The 12,236-nt window shown below is 42.1% G+C and overlaps 1 protein-coding gene across 1 annotated transcript in view; it reads right to left on the bottom strand.

Annotated features, from left to right (window-relative positions):
- Positions 1-1,635: 1,635 nt before the first annotated feature.
- Positions 1,636-12,236, bottom strand: part of eif2ak3 (eukaryotic translation initiation factor 2 alpha kinase 3) — a 40,138-nt gene continuing 29,537 nt past the window's right edge. The window contains exons 12-18 of the mRNA XM_014472995.2: positions 11,376-11,525; positions 10,027-10,567; positions 9,775-9,948; positions 8,193-8,366; positions 8,002-8,103; positions 6,873-6,935; positions 1,636-5,791 (exon numbers count right to left, since the gene is read on the bottom strand). Of these exons, the coding sequence (XP_014328481.2) occupies positions 5,609-5,791; positions 6,873-6,935; positions 8,002-8,103; positions 8,193-8,366; positions 9,775-9,948; positions 10,027-10,567; positions 11,376-11,525 (1,387 nt within the window). The 3' untranslated portion in view covers positions 1,636-5,608. The remainder of the gene's footprint in view (positions 5,792-6,872; positions 6,936-8,001; positions 8,104-8,192; positions 8,367-9,774; positions 9,949-10,026; positions 10,568-11,375; positions 11,526-12,236) is intronic.

Consider the following 12,236-nt stretch of genomic DNA (forward strand, 5'->3'; position numbering starts at 1 on the left):
TTATGTCAGCCTTGCATGAATGGCACCAGTAGGGGTCCAGACCCTCACAGTATACTGTAAAAGGGGCTGCCGTAGCATCAGTAATAATTCAAAGAACATTTTCATTTCACTCAGAAGCTTGTTGACTACTGTAGCTCAGTGTGCAAAGCCAAACAGTCCACAGAGGCTTGACCCCAACCATACGGTTTGTCTGCCAGCTTGCGGAAAGTCGGCTAGTGCTGCTGTGAAGAAGCAGCACTTTTACACCGATTTAGCAAGTAGTAAAACTTCATAAAGCAGTGGCAGCAATACCTTAAACCATGGTTGCTAAGAAGACATTGGTTTGCAGAGGTTTTTCCAAGTTCAACTCCACCACAGTGGCAATTAACGCCGTGCAGGTCCTCGACTCACAGGGAGATATTTCACCCCTAGCTAGAGAAGCGCTGAGCTTCGTACCTGTGTGGCTGACTTTAAATGCACATGAGCTAGTTTTATCAACACCATTCAGCAATGCCAGGGAACTATCAACCAAGTCTCTGCATGAAAAAATATTTGGAAGCTGGTGTGCAGGCTCACCTTCAATCTCCCATTGTTGCTCGATGGTGTTGACCTCATAGAACCTTATAGATAAAGGCAATAAAACAATTTCACACAGAGAAGATATTTGGCACTCTTTCTTCCTTTCATACTGGCTTCAGGGCTGAAAAACAGCGGGCCAACATCCACTGGTGAGTCATTACATGAAACGCTCACAGAAAAATTACCCAGTGGCAGGCCGTTGGCTCCACCATGGAGCCTTCACATTGTTTAGGAGCCATTTCTTCTTATTATTTTGAATGTGTGAAAGAAGTTACACACCAGCTCCACCGGCCATAGAATTTGGCTATTTGACATTTTGAAGATGAATTTGCTTAATGGAAACACGGCAATTCAGAAAAAAAAAAATCTTCAATAAAAAGTTTTGGCTCTAGGATGAGGTGGTTTTTCTAGCAATATTGATATTGGTTCATGTCGCACCACACGAGTCACATGATCGACAACCGGATGTTGCCACTGGCGCAAACCATGAAGAAGAAAACGACAGGAAGTGGTCGGAGGATTATGGTGCAGTGTGTTGTTTCTTTCAATGACTTGGTGCGTGAACAAAATTATTCATATGAGATTTGAATTGCGTTTCTCATTTAATGGAAACACGGTAATTGCGGGATTTTATTTTATTTTTTTTACATTAGCGGAATATTGACAGAGTTTCATACACATTTGTAATGGATACAAAGCTAGTCATGCTAATCAGGAGAGTGGCGTTAGTTCCTCTTAAGTGATCTGGGTAATAATGTGATATTAGTTGAATTCATTTCTTGCAGATGTTTCAGCTTCAAGACTTTTTGCATCTAAAGACTGAATGTTTTTGGGGGGGGTTGAAAATGTTGTCCATTTTGTTCTTGCAGGACAGCAACGAACATCACTTTTTAAGTCAAATATTATCAGTTGGATTCAGGACACCATAAAGGTAATTTCTGCAGCGCTAATTTCATTAGACAGACATGCTAAAAATGGCTCTTGTGCCAAACGTAAGCAAACAGCATGGTTGATATTAGAAGAAAGTACTTTGTCAGAACCTTAACTGGCCAACAAAACTGATGACACACACAACTGTGAAAATTGTATAGAACAGTTTATTAAATTCAGACTTATAAGAAGTCGTATTCCAATGCGCTCCATGGCATGAAGCGCTCAGTGTAACGCCAACCCACAAAGGATTGATCACGCCCACGAAACATAAATAAACCAAATCGACATATTTACAGTTCAACATGGACAGATGGAGAAATGGGATTGGTGCACAGAGACCAAAGCGTCTGCGTGTGCAGGCAGAGGCTCGAGACGCGCAGTGGAAGTGGTTTCCATTCGAACAATTTATCCGAGAAAACTACTCGGGTTTACGGAAAACAAACGAGGACGGAAAACTTAGGATGGGATCACATTTTCTGGGTATGACTGTTAATCCACCAATCAGCAATGCTGCAGTCGGTATACAAAGATGATGCGGTATTTTACTAATGTAGTCGAATACAGTTGTGAAGGTTTGTCCCGTTATCCAACATGTATTTGGAGCAAAATTCATTCTGGAAACAAAAACTCCTGAGGAATGATTATTCCAAACCCTCTCGTGAAATATAAACCAGTAATCAAAGAGAAAAATTGCAACAATATTTCTATTTTTTTTTTAAAAATGTCAGAAAAGGATTAAAGTAACATACAAAAACAACACCAGGAGGGTTTGGTTTTGACGAGGCGAAATCACTTAAAATCCACCCAGCTTCCACTTTTAACAGGGTGGGCCTTCTTTAAATTTGGAAACAGTGATAATTTTACAACTCTGAATCATCGTGTGTAAACTGACCAGATGAACGAACAAAAACCATCAGTTTGACTTCCTCCGTCTGACACAGTCAAGACTAACGTGATCTAAAAACCCTGCAGAATGACAATAATAATAAAAACTGCACTCATTGTGAAAAAAGAGGTGTTTAGAAAAGTACAATCATAGAAAGCACAACCTACAGCTAACAGTTTGTGTGTGTAGTTCCAAAAATCAGGTCATGTGACTCTTCCAGCGCATTAAAACAAAGGCCATGTGGATTACACAACCGTCATCAGGTCCAGGTCCCCCACAGACACAGCAGAGGGGATAAAACAGTACCAACCAACTCTTTTTATGGAAATGCTGTATTGTTGTGACACAGGAAAGCTGCAGAACTCAACTTCTGTTTTTGTGTGTGTGTTTTTTTTGCAGCGATGCACCGATCTGAGCACAGATTTATTCAGGTTTCTTTTTACGCCATTTATTAAATGCATCAAAACTGCAAAGATTACACTACTTTAGGTTTGCAAATGCATCAACTAACATTTATCCTCATTTTCAAAGTGCAATATGAAAAATTAATCAAAATCGAATGAAGGTCATAAACATATGCTTCAATTAATAAATGGGGACTATCCTTCATTTTCTGTTGAATTTAAACTCCATTACTTTGCCCTATATTTTATATCAGGTCAGTTTTCAATCTTTATTGAAAGTAACGGATCAAAAGCATTTTAGCCACACGTCAGTAAAAATGACTATCATGATGCTAGCTGTTGTTAGCCCAAAGTTAGTTGTTTTAAAGTTTGATTTAAAACAATTAACTCCACTATTTCCCCCCATATTTTATATCAGGTCAGTGTTCACTCTGTATGAACATCAAATATTACATTTCGGAAAGACGTTGCAGCCAAGTGTGGAATTCAAGTTGGACATCAGTTGGAGTTGCTAATTGCCATGATGCTAGCTATAGTTAGCTCCTATACGCTAATAATGTATTTTTCTGTTAGATTTAAAACAACCACCTCTGTTGTTTTCTCGTGTATGTTATATCTGATCAGTGCTCAGTCTATATTGAAAGTAAAAAAGATCAGATTTAGGAAGGACGTTAAAGCTAAGTGTGGCATGTGCAACTACAGCTAGCTACGCAGGCTAGCTGTAGAGAGCTGTAAATGCTAATAATGTATTTTTCCTCCATTTGATGCACTTAAACAGTACAGGTACATGCTTACAAGTTGTTCAAATTTATAGTAAATATGCTATGAGCTTAATGAGATCCAAAAACTCATGTGGTCTTCATCAGAAGGTTTTATTTGGATTTTAGGCTGACTTATTGTTGTATTTTTGACTGTGAACTTGGAAAATCTGATTTTGGAATACAAAGTGTACCCATCAGCAGCTCCTACACATCAGACCTTTTCAAAATGGGGATAGGTTGGTCAGACTTTTTTTGTTCCAGCGGGCAAATTTAAAAGGTGGGTACATGTTGCCGTCATTTTGGCAGGCCACTATTTTCACAGCTGAAAACGTTCGCTACAAAACGGGCTAAACAAAAGTCAATGACCAGAACTCATTGAAGTCTAGCTCTGTTGTAGCAGCCGAACCTTGAAACGCTTTCACCGATACTGGAAATGACAAACCTTAGGTCTTCTTCACACAGTAACAACATCCACACTGAGAACTGTTATCACTAGCTGACAATTCTTGTGTATGGTGTGTTCACACATCGGAAGAATACCAGATGTTTGAGATTTGTATTTGCCCGTCGAACTGAAAATTTAGCGGTGCATCTCTACAAAAAACAAACAATTTCCTTTATTACTGTAACCATAAAAAAGTTTTAGTTTTGTGCGTTTCAGGGGGGGGGGAATCGCCAGCAGAAGGCTGTTGAATCATCCATAATCAGAGGTGTGTTATCGGTTGCAGAAAAGTACACTTAGCTGTCTTTCCAAATGGCACTCCGGGTCCTGCAAGCTTCCCTCTGGTGTTTTTTTTTTCTTCTCTTTCCAAAGCAAGGCAACGCCCTCCACTTGGTTCCCCAAAAACATGTGAAAACAAACACTGAGAATAATTTCATAGAGGTGACCACCGTGGTCTGGTCTCCAGGCGGGGGGGGGGTCACACTGTAACATTCAGCTATCCATTAACGGCAAAGAGCGAACCTCCTCTTTGTTTTCGTCTCTCACAGTATATCACACTATCTTACAGGTCAATATGAAAAAAAAAAAAAGCCTTTTACAAGCAATGATATTACGATATGTACAACATTGGTCAAACTTATCTTAACCAAAGCGGGGGAAAAAAGGGGTATAAACAAAGTTTTGCCTTCAACTATGTACAAATGGAAAAGAAGAGGTGCTAGAAAAGGATTGAGCACCTCGGGAGTTAATCTGGAAAATTTATACAGAGAAAAAAGTACTGGCTTTAAGATAAAAACAACAACCTCACATTCATTCCTTCACGTTTCTGTCTGATACATGCAAAACGACACGAGGGTTAGCGCTAGCATTCAGCCTGAGAGGGCAGACGGCCCCTTTCTAAAGGTAAGTCACATCTGGCGGACGGGACTCAAACTCCTCTCTATGCAATACATCATCTCTTATTAAAAAAAAATTTATGAAAAAAAGATGGTTGTCTTCTTTTTTTTTAATGTTTTCTTTTTTTTTGGTCTTCCAAATCAGGCAGGTTGTGTGTGGGAACACCACTCGGTGTTCGCACGAGCATCAAAGGCCCCTTCGGAGTGAGGAGTGTCCCCTTGGTTCTTCATACCTGAGGCGTAGCGGTGTGGGATTGAACACTGGCTCAACGTTGGGAGCGAGCAGCACGTTTTGACCGGATCTGTTTGTTTTTTGTTTTTTTTTTAGCATCGGTGTCGAGGATGATTTTGTTAAGAGTGAGAAAAGAGGCAGTTTCTAGAGACAGATCAGAGGTAAACGCTGCAGAGAAATCACTGGGCAGGTTTACACACAGCTGGCTGAGAGCAGGATAAAAAAAAAGAAGAAAAAAAAAAGAACCTGCCCTTCGTTTCATTGAAATAACCACAAGAAAAATGCTTTTGAAAGAAACTTTCCCCCGTTTTAAAGGGTGAAAGCTGGGTAGTATAACGCTGCATGAACGATCAATGCCACGATGTTTGTCTAGAGTTAACTGTGCGGGATATAGTCTACGTCTAAAAAGTTTTTTGTTGCTATTCTCTGATGGCGATGCGACCGGACAGGGCAGGGTGGGGCTTCTCGTATCGGGCAGTCGTCGCACGCAGCGTTTTCAGCTGGAGGACGCCTGGCGTGCGGGGCGGCCCATGGAGGAGGAGCTGTAGGTGCGGGAGCGCTGCCTGACGGCGAGCCGGCACGGCAGCTCCAGCTCCTGGAACAGGGACATGGCAGTGATGTCGGCCGCCTCGGGACGCTCGCCGGGGCTCAGAGACAACATGCTGCGCACCATGATCAGCTGTTAACAGAGAGGCGGACATGTTTGGTTTGTGAGACATCAATGCAGTCGAGAATACAGTTTGGTGAGTTGTTTGGCTAGTACAGAGTGGCGGCATTTTAAAGAGTCCGAGAGTCACAGGTTGTGCTCCAGGATTATGTTAATCTCATTACAACGTAAACAGCTCTGCTAAGCAGCAACTGTAACACTCACAGGATGAGTCAGTGTCTGATTTAACAAGAAAAACAACTTGGGCTCAAACGACTGATCACAATTAATCGAATATTTAAACAATCATCAACTAATTCAGAAATCAATCAATTGTTAAATTGAGTATATACTACAAAAAAGGGCATCTGATGAAACCACAGTCAGAGAAGAAATTAAGTCAAAACTGTTAAAAAAAAAAGTATATTTTGCATTTAAGATAAATAAAAATCTCCTATTAAGCACCTTCTATTATCCAATTGTTAAAAAATAATCAAATGATCAGCCCTACATTGTACTGATGTCAAGTCAAGCAAAAAGGACAGAATTTTTCTCAAGTTGAGTTTTTTCCTAACTGCAGATTCATCCTTTGGAATGCTGTCACTGCATTTTAGGCAATAAAATGTTTGTTTTTGTTCCCCATTTCAAAAACAAAAATACTAATAACATTAGAAAAGCAAGTATTTTTACTGTGTTTATGATATTAGTATGGAACAACCTTAAGTGGTTAAATTTAAAATCCAATGAACCGATTAATTGTTGATTAATCGATTACTAAAAACCGTTGGCTGCAGCCCCGCAAACAACACGTTGAGTTTTTATTAAGAACACATTAAAGTTATAAATTTCCCTTCATATTGAATAAAAGCATCAAATTTGAAAGATTTTATGCTCTTCTAAATCTGATGCGACATTCAGAGCTTTAGGCGATAAATTAATCCAAAACCACATCATAGTTGGATTAGTGTGGACGGGTCATTTACATCTACTCTCTGATAATATTACAGGAAAAAAAAAATCCTGAAGAAATTGTAATCAAAGCTTCCATAGAAATCGACGAATACAGATGTTAGTTGTATTTGTAGCCACTAGGTGGCAGCAGATGACCACTCACCTCCTCAGCGTTGTTTCTGGAGAAAAGTTCTGGGAAGCGCAGAGCTCTCACCTCGGTGAGCGTCTGAAAGGAGGAAGGTAAACACTTGTGAGTGATTTAGCAAGGGTTCATTCTGTGGACTTTTCATCATGTTTGAATCACAAACTTTAATTTGTGATTCAAACCATAACAGCTAAGTAGGAGGGAATCATCTAAAGGGTGGTGAAGAGTTGCAATTATTCAGTAAATGTCTAGAGACTGAAATGTTTGCCTCTCTTTTTTGCAAAGTAGTTGATTGAGTTTATTGATTGACTAATGTTTAATTGATAAGCAGCAATTTTGTTAAAAGTTTTTTTCTCATATCCAGAAGGCCGGCTGTCATGATAGGCTGAAATTAAAAAAGAAGCAGCACATGATTATATTTTAAAAATTTTTGTGAAAGCTGCATTAAATGCTGATTGAATAAACAAGCAATTGTGGCTTTATCACATTATTAAACTTATTTAGACAGATGACAAACATCCTAATAAAATACCCTGAAGTTTGTTACTGCGACATGGTTAAATGTCAAAAAGTTTAAAGGGGCGGTATTGTGATTGTGACATTTTATAGCACAATGAAGTAACAATGTTAACTTCTTTTTTTTTTAAATGCTGTAGATACCAAATAAGACTTAAATGAGACATGACGTTGTAATTTAACGCCTTGAAATTGGGCCTTTGTCTCTTTAAGAAACTCCTGCTCTTTCTGAAGCTCCGCCTTCAGGAAGTCATCACAACATGGCTCCTTTATTTAACAATCTTTTTACCAGCGTTGCTCTGAGAAGTAACTCCTGTAATGAGCTCCAGAGATGTGTAGTTCCACCGAGGAGGAGCTGAGCCTCAAAGGCGGTGTTAGGTCCAACCAGGTGCCTTACACTGCTGAATGGTTGCCATGGAGACTAAAGGATTTCTTTATACTTTAAAATTTGCCTTAAAAGAACCATGGCAACACTCCAGATATGTTTTTTGATGAGGGAGTAACATTATAACCTGATATAAAGCTCAAAAAAGTCGATTTTACATGATACTGCCCCTTTAATAAGTAATGAATATTTCTTCGAGGCTCAAAATCAGGAGATAATTATAGGTCTGTGTGTTTGCTGACTCACCCTCACTCTCTCCATCTGGGTCCTGAAGGGGTACAGCAGCTCGAACAGGATCAGCCCCAGCGAGTAGATGTCCACCTTGTGAGAGTACGAGTTACCGGAGAGCTGCGGGGCAGAGCAGACACGGCGGCGTCAGTCTCGTGGTCGTGTTCTGCAACAGAGTCACTTCTGCAGCAGCGTTCGTTTTCCTTCACCTGCTCCGGGCTCATGTAGAGCTTGGTGCCGACCTGGCCCGTGTGCCGGGTGAGGAGCGGGGCGGGGGTCAAGGCGCTGGGCTCATCCTCGTCGTCCTCCTGGTCCATGGCGGTCACCAGGCCGAAGTCCCCCACCTTCACCACGTCGTCCATGGTGAAGAAAATGTTGGAAGGCTGGAGGGAGCAGAGGACAAGTTGAGTTGATTTGTGCAGCACACGTCAGCCACCAGGCAGTTCAGAGCGATTTAAATAATGAAAACATCAGCCAATTCTAAAACATCCCATTGCGTCAAAAGCATGAAAGTTATCAAGCAAATAAACATTAAATATGTTGATCAATGTTCCAGTTATTATTAATCAAAAGGACCTCTAAACAGGCGGTGGGGTTTTTAGCTTTCATCTAAATGAACTCAGTGTTTTCACTGTTTTTGCAGATGTCTGGAAATTTTCTCTTGATGTGTGGTTCGAGGAGTGGGCGACTGTGGCTCTTTGGTAGAGTGGTCGTCTTGCGATCGGAGGTTGTGGGTTCGATTCCAGCTTCCTCCTGCCACATGTCGATGTGCCTCTGGGCAAGGCATTTAACCCCAAATTGCCTACCGATCTGCGTATCGGTGTTATATATGCGTGTTCGTGAGTGCGACTGGGTGACTCTAGTGTAAAGCACTTTGATTGGTCAAAAATGACTGGAAAAGCGCTATATAAGTTCAATCCATTTACCATTCATAGAAGCTGAATGCTGCTTCTCCGTGTTTGGTTCTGGTTCTGGGGATGCAGAGCAGAACCAGAACCAGAAGACATGAGTGGCATGTTTCCAGCAAGCAAATTTATTTTCGAAATGTCAAATTGCACAACGACAAGGTCCATGGGAACACAGCTAATGAACGACCAGGGCAGTCTCAGTACCGTGGTGGGCATGGCAACCGGACAGAAAGACGTCAAAGTGGTTGGTTATCATTAGGAAGGTATTGATTAGTTTTCAATAGGTTGGCTGATGAATGGACAGTTGAAGATTGGCCTGTATTTCTGCAGTAGTGATTTATCCAGACTGTTCTCTTTTTGTCAGAGGTTTACAGGGTTCCCCACAGGAAACTTGCTAAGCCTGGTGGTTGGAACGCTAGTGCAGTCATTCCACCACGTTTTTGAATAAAAAACTATTTAAATTTGGCAGGAAATTTGAAAATATAACTAGGTAACTCTGGGTTATTGGAAGATATTACTAGCACAAACCTAAACTCCAACTCTAAAGTCTTAAAAAAGGTGAACAAAGGAAACATTGTTTTAGTCATTTCATCCTAATTAAAGTACCCAAAATTTCTCGATCCTTTATCCGTGACTTGTCACTTTACTGGCTGAAGTTGTTAGTATGTAGACCAGTAAAGTTTGGTAGTGGTTACAGAAACTGGTGTATAAAAAAAACTTATAATAAATAAACAAACAATTCTTAGCCTGGTGGGGGCGCAAGTAAAGCCTAGAGGCCCGTCAGGCTTATAAAATCCTGGGAGAAATCCTGGGTTTAGGAACTGCTGACACACAGGATGCATACCATTTCTTCCTCCACAGTGCAGGTTTTGCGTGGCTTTACCTTCAGGTCTCTGTGCATCAGGCCCTTGGTGTGCAGGAAGTCAACGGCCTCTGCGATCTGCAGGAAGATGTCCAGACACTGGTTGAGCTCCCTCTGGTCCGGGAGGCACCGCTGAGCCATCCAGTCCTTGAGGTTCTCCTTCCGACAGAGCTGCATCTGGATGTACAGGTACACCTGCAGGAAGGACGCCGTGTTCAAGGACAATCTGACAAGAGGACGACTGAGTGTTTGAGCTGGTTGCTTGGTAATAACCTTTGGGGAAGGCTGGAAGCGCTGGATCGGTTGTGTGGCTGGGAGAGCCAGGGTGAGGGAGGTCGGTCGAGGAGGACTGGAGGAAGCCGGTGGCGCAGCCTCCTCCTGCCTGCTGTGAGAAGAAGAAGAACTCTTCTTCTCTGTGAGCGTTCCGGGACCGGCGGCGCTCGTGCCCGAGTCCGTGTCAGCGTCGGCATCCCGATCGCAGCCGGAGTCCTCGAAGACGATGTCGAAGGAGGAGGAGGTGCAGTCGCTGGGGCCGCGGGGCGGACACAGCTCAAAGGAGTTGGGGGTGTCGGAGGCGTCGGGGTCGGCTTGGCTGTCCCGCTCGGACATCAGGCTGTCGTGGCCCGGCAGCGGCTGGAAGGACAGGTCGCCGTCTCCGTCGTCGGCACTGAAGCCGGCGTTGGAGAGGAGCGCCTGAGCGCTGACAGATGTGTCTCCGTCTGGACCGGACGCGGGGGACACGGAGCTGGACACGGGGACTTTGACCGACAGCACCTCCATGTGGTCAGGGATGCTCATTGGCCAGTCAGTGGTACTGGAAGAGGAAGAGTTATTATTACTACAGGTAGGTTGGAAGACTGGATTTCATTCTGAGGGATTATTAATGGTGACTTGCTGAACTACAGGACAGGACGATTTAAAACCAGCTGGAAATACAATGTTTACCAGGAATTTACAGATAAATATGCAATGGAATAAAACTTTATTACAGAGTGGAAAACATACAGGAAGGTAGCGGGAAAGAAGAAAAAACTAAAAGGAAGGAAAGAAGAAATGTAAGGCAGATAGAAGGAAACAAAGATTAGAAACAAGGAAGGAAGAATGGAAAGACTACAAGGATGGACACAAGTATTGAAGAAAAGGATTAGAGAAAGCAGGATTAAAGGAAAAACAAAAAAGAAAGCAGGAAAATCAAGGGAAAGGAGGAATGAAGAAAAGACAAAAATGAAAAAGGAAGGAAAGACAATGAAATGATGGAAAGAATGAAGGAAAAGGGACAGATCAAAAGATAGACTGAAAATAAAAAAGGAAGAAAAGAGGGAAGAAAGTTTTGATGGACAGAAAGAGGGTAAAAAGGAAGAGAGAAATGGGGGAAGCAAGGGAGGAAGAAAAGAAGCAACAAAAATGAAATAGGAACAATGTTTTTAAAAAATTAGCGAAGGAAGGAAGGAAAGAGAAGATGGAGAGATGGACATAAAATAACAAACAAAGCTCAAAAACAGAAATATTTTCCAAACTCTTTTTTTTTTTTCTATGCTAAACCCATATATCCGGACAACACTCAACTCGAACCTTCCCAGACAGCATGTGACCCCAGCGACCCCCTGACCCTGCCCTCTAACCTGGCGTCCTTGTGCCACCTCCGGTCCATCTCCTCCTGCCAGCCCTCGGGGGGGCTCTCCTGCCAGGCGTTGAAGTAGCGGATGATCCCTGGATGCTCCAGCTTAGCCAGGGCCTTCACCTCTCGCATCACCTTCTCCCGGGCCAGCTCCCTGGACCACACACACACAAACACACACCCACACACACACACACACACACACACGCACACACACACACGCACACACACACACACACACAAACACCACAAGGCTGAAAAACATCCAGCTTTCACACTGAAAGCGCTGGAACTGCGCTAAAAACTATTTGTGACATCGCAATAAAACAGTAAAACTGAAAGTAAAGCTCATTTTTATACTGCAAGAGTTTTAACAGCACCTGGGTGTTGCTATGGATATGGGACGAAAATACATTATCCTCTGAAAGCATGGGAGCTGTAAGGGTATTTTCTTTATTTTAGTTGCAGATTGTAAATATTTAGGTTTGACATCAACAGCTGGACATGAAACAAAGGTCAACTTTTCATGCCACATTTTTATGTTAATTAAGGAACCGAAACCTTTGTTCTTAATCCTTAATCTTGGGAGACTTGTGTAAACATTGATCAACCTGATCCACCAATGTCATCTACCTCTGAAAATCAGAAGCAGCTACATTTAGCGACTTTTCAGACAAAAAAAAAAAAAAGGTTGGAATCAGCAGGTCAGGATTTCTAATGGCGTCGTCCATGAGCCAATCGTCTCTTTCTCCGAACATGAACCGTTCTGTCCCTTTGGTAACGCTTCAACTTTGTCTCATCAGTCCATCAAACTTTGTCCTTGACGCTTCAGGCTTCTCTCTGCTTCTTGGTTTTAGTCGTTTTA

This window comes from Xiphophorus maculatus, chromosome 19 (assembly GCF_002775205.1).
Source record: "Xiphophorus maculatus strain JP 163 A chromosome 19, X_maculatus-5.0-male, whole genome shotgun sequence".
Taxonomy (NCBI): domain Eukaryota; kingdom Metazoa; phylum Chordata; class Actinopteri; order Cyprinodontiformes; family Poeciliidae; genus Xiphophorus; species Xiphophorus maculatus.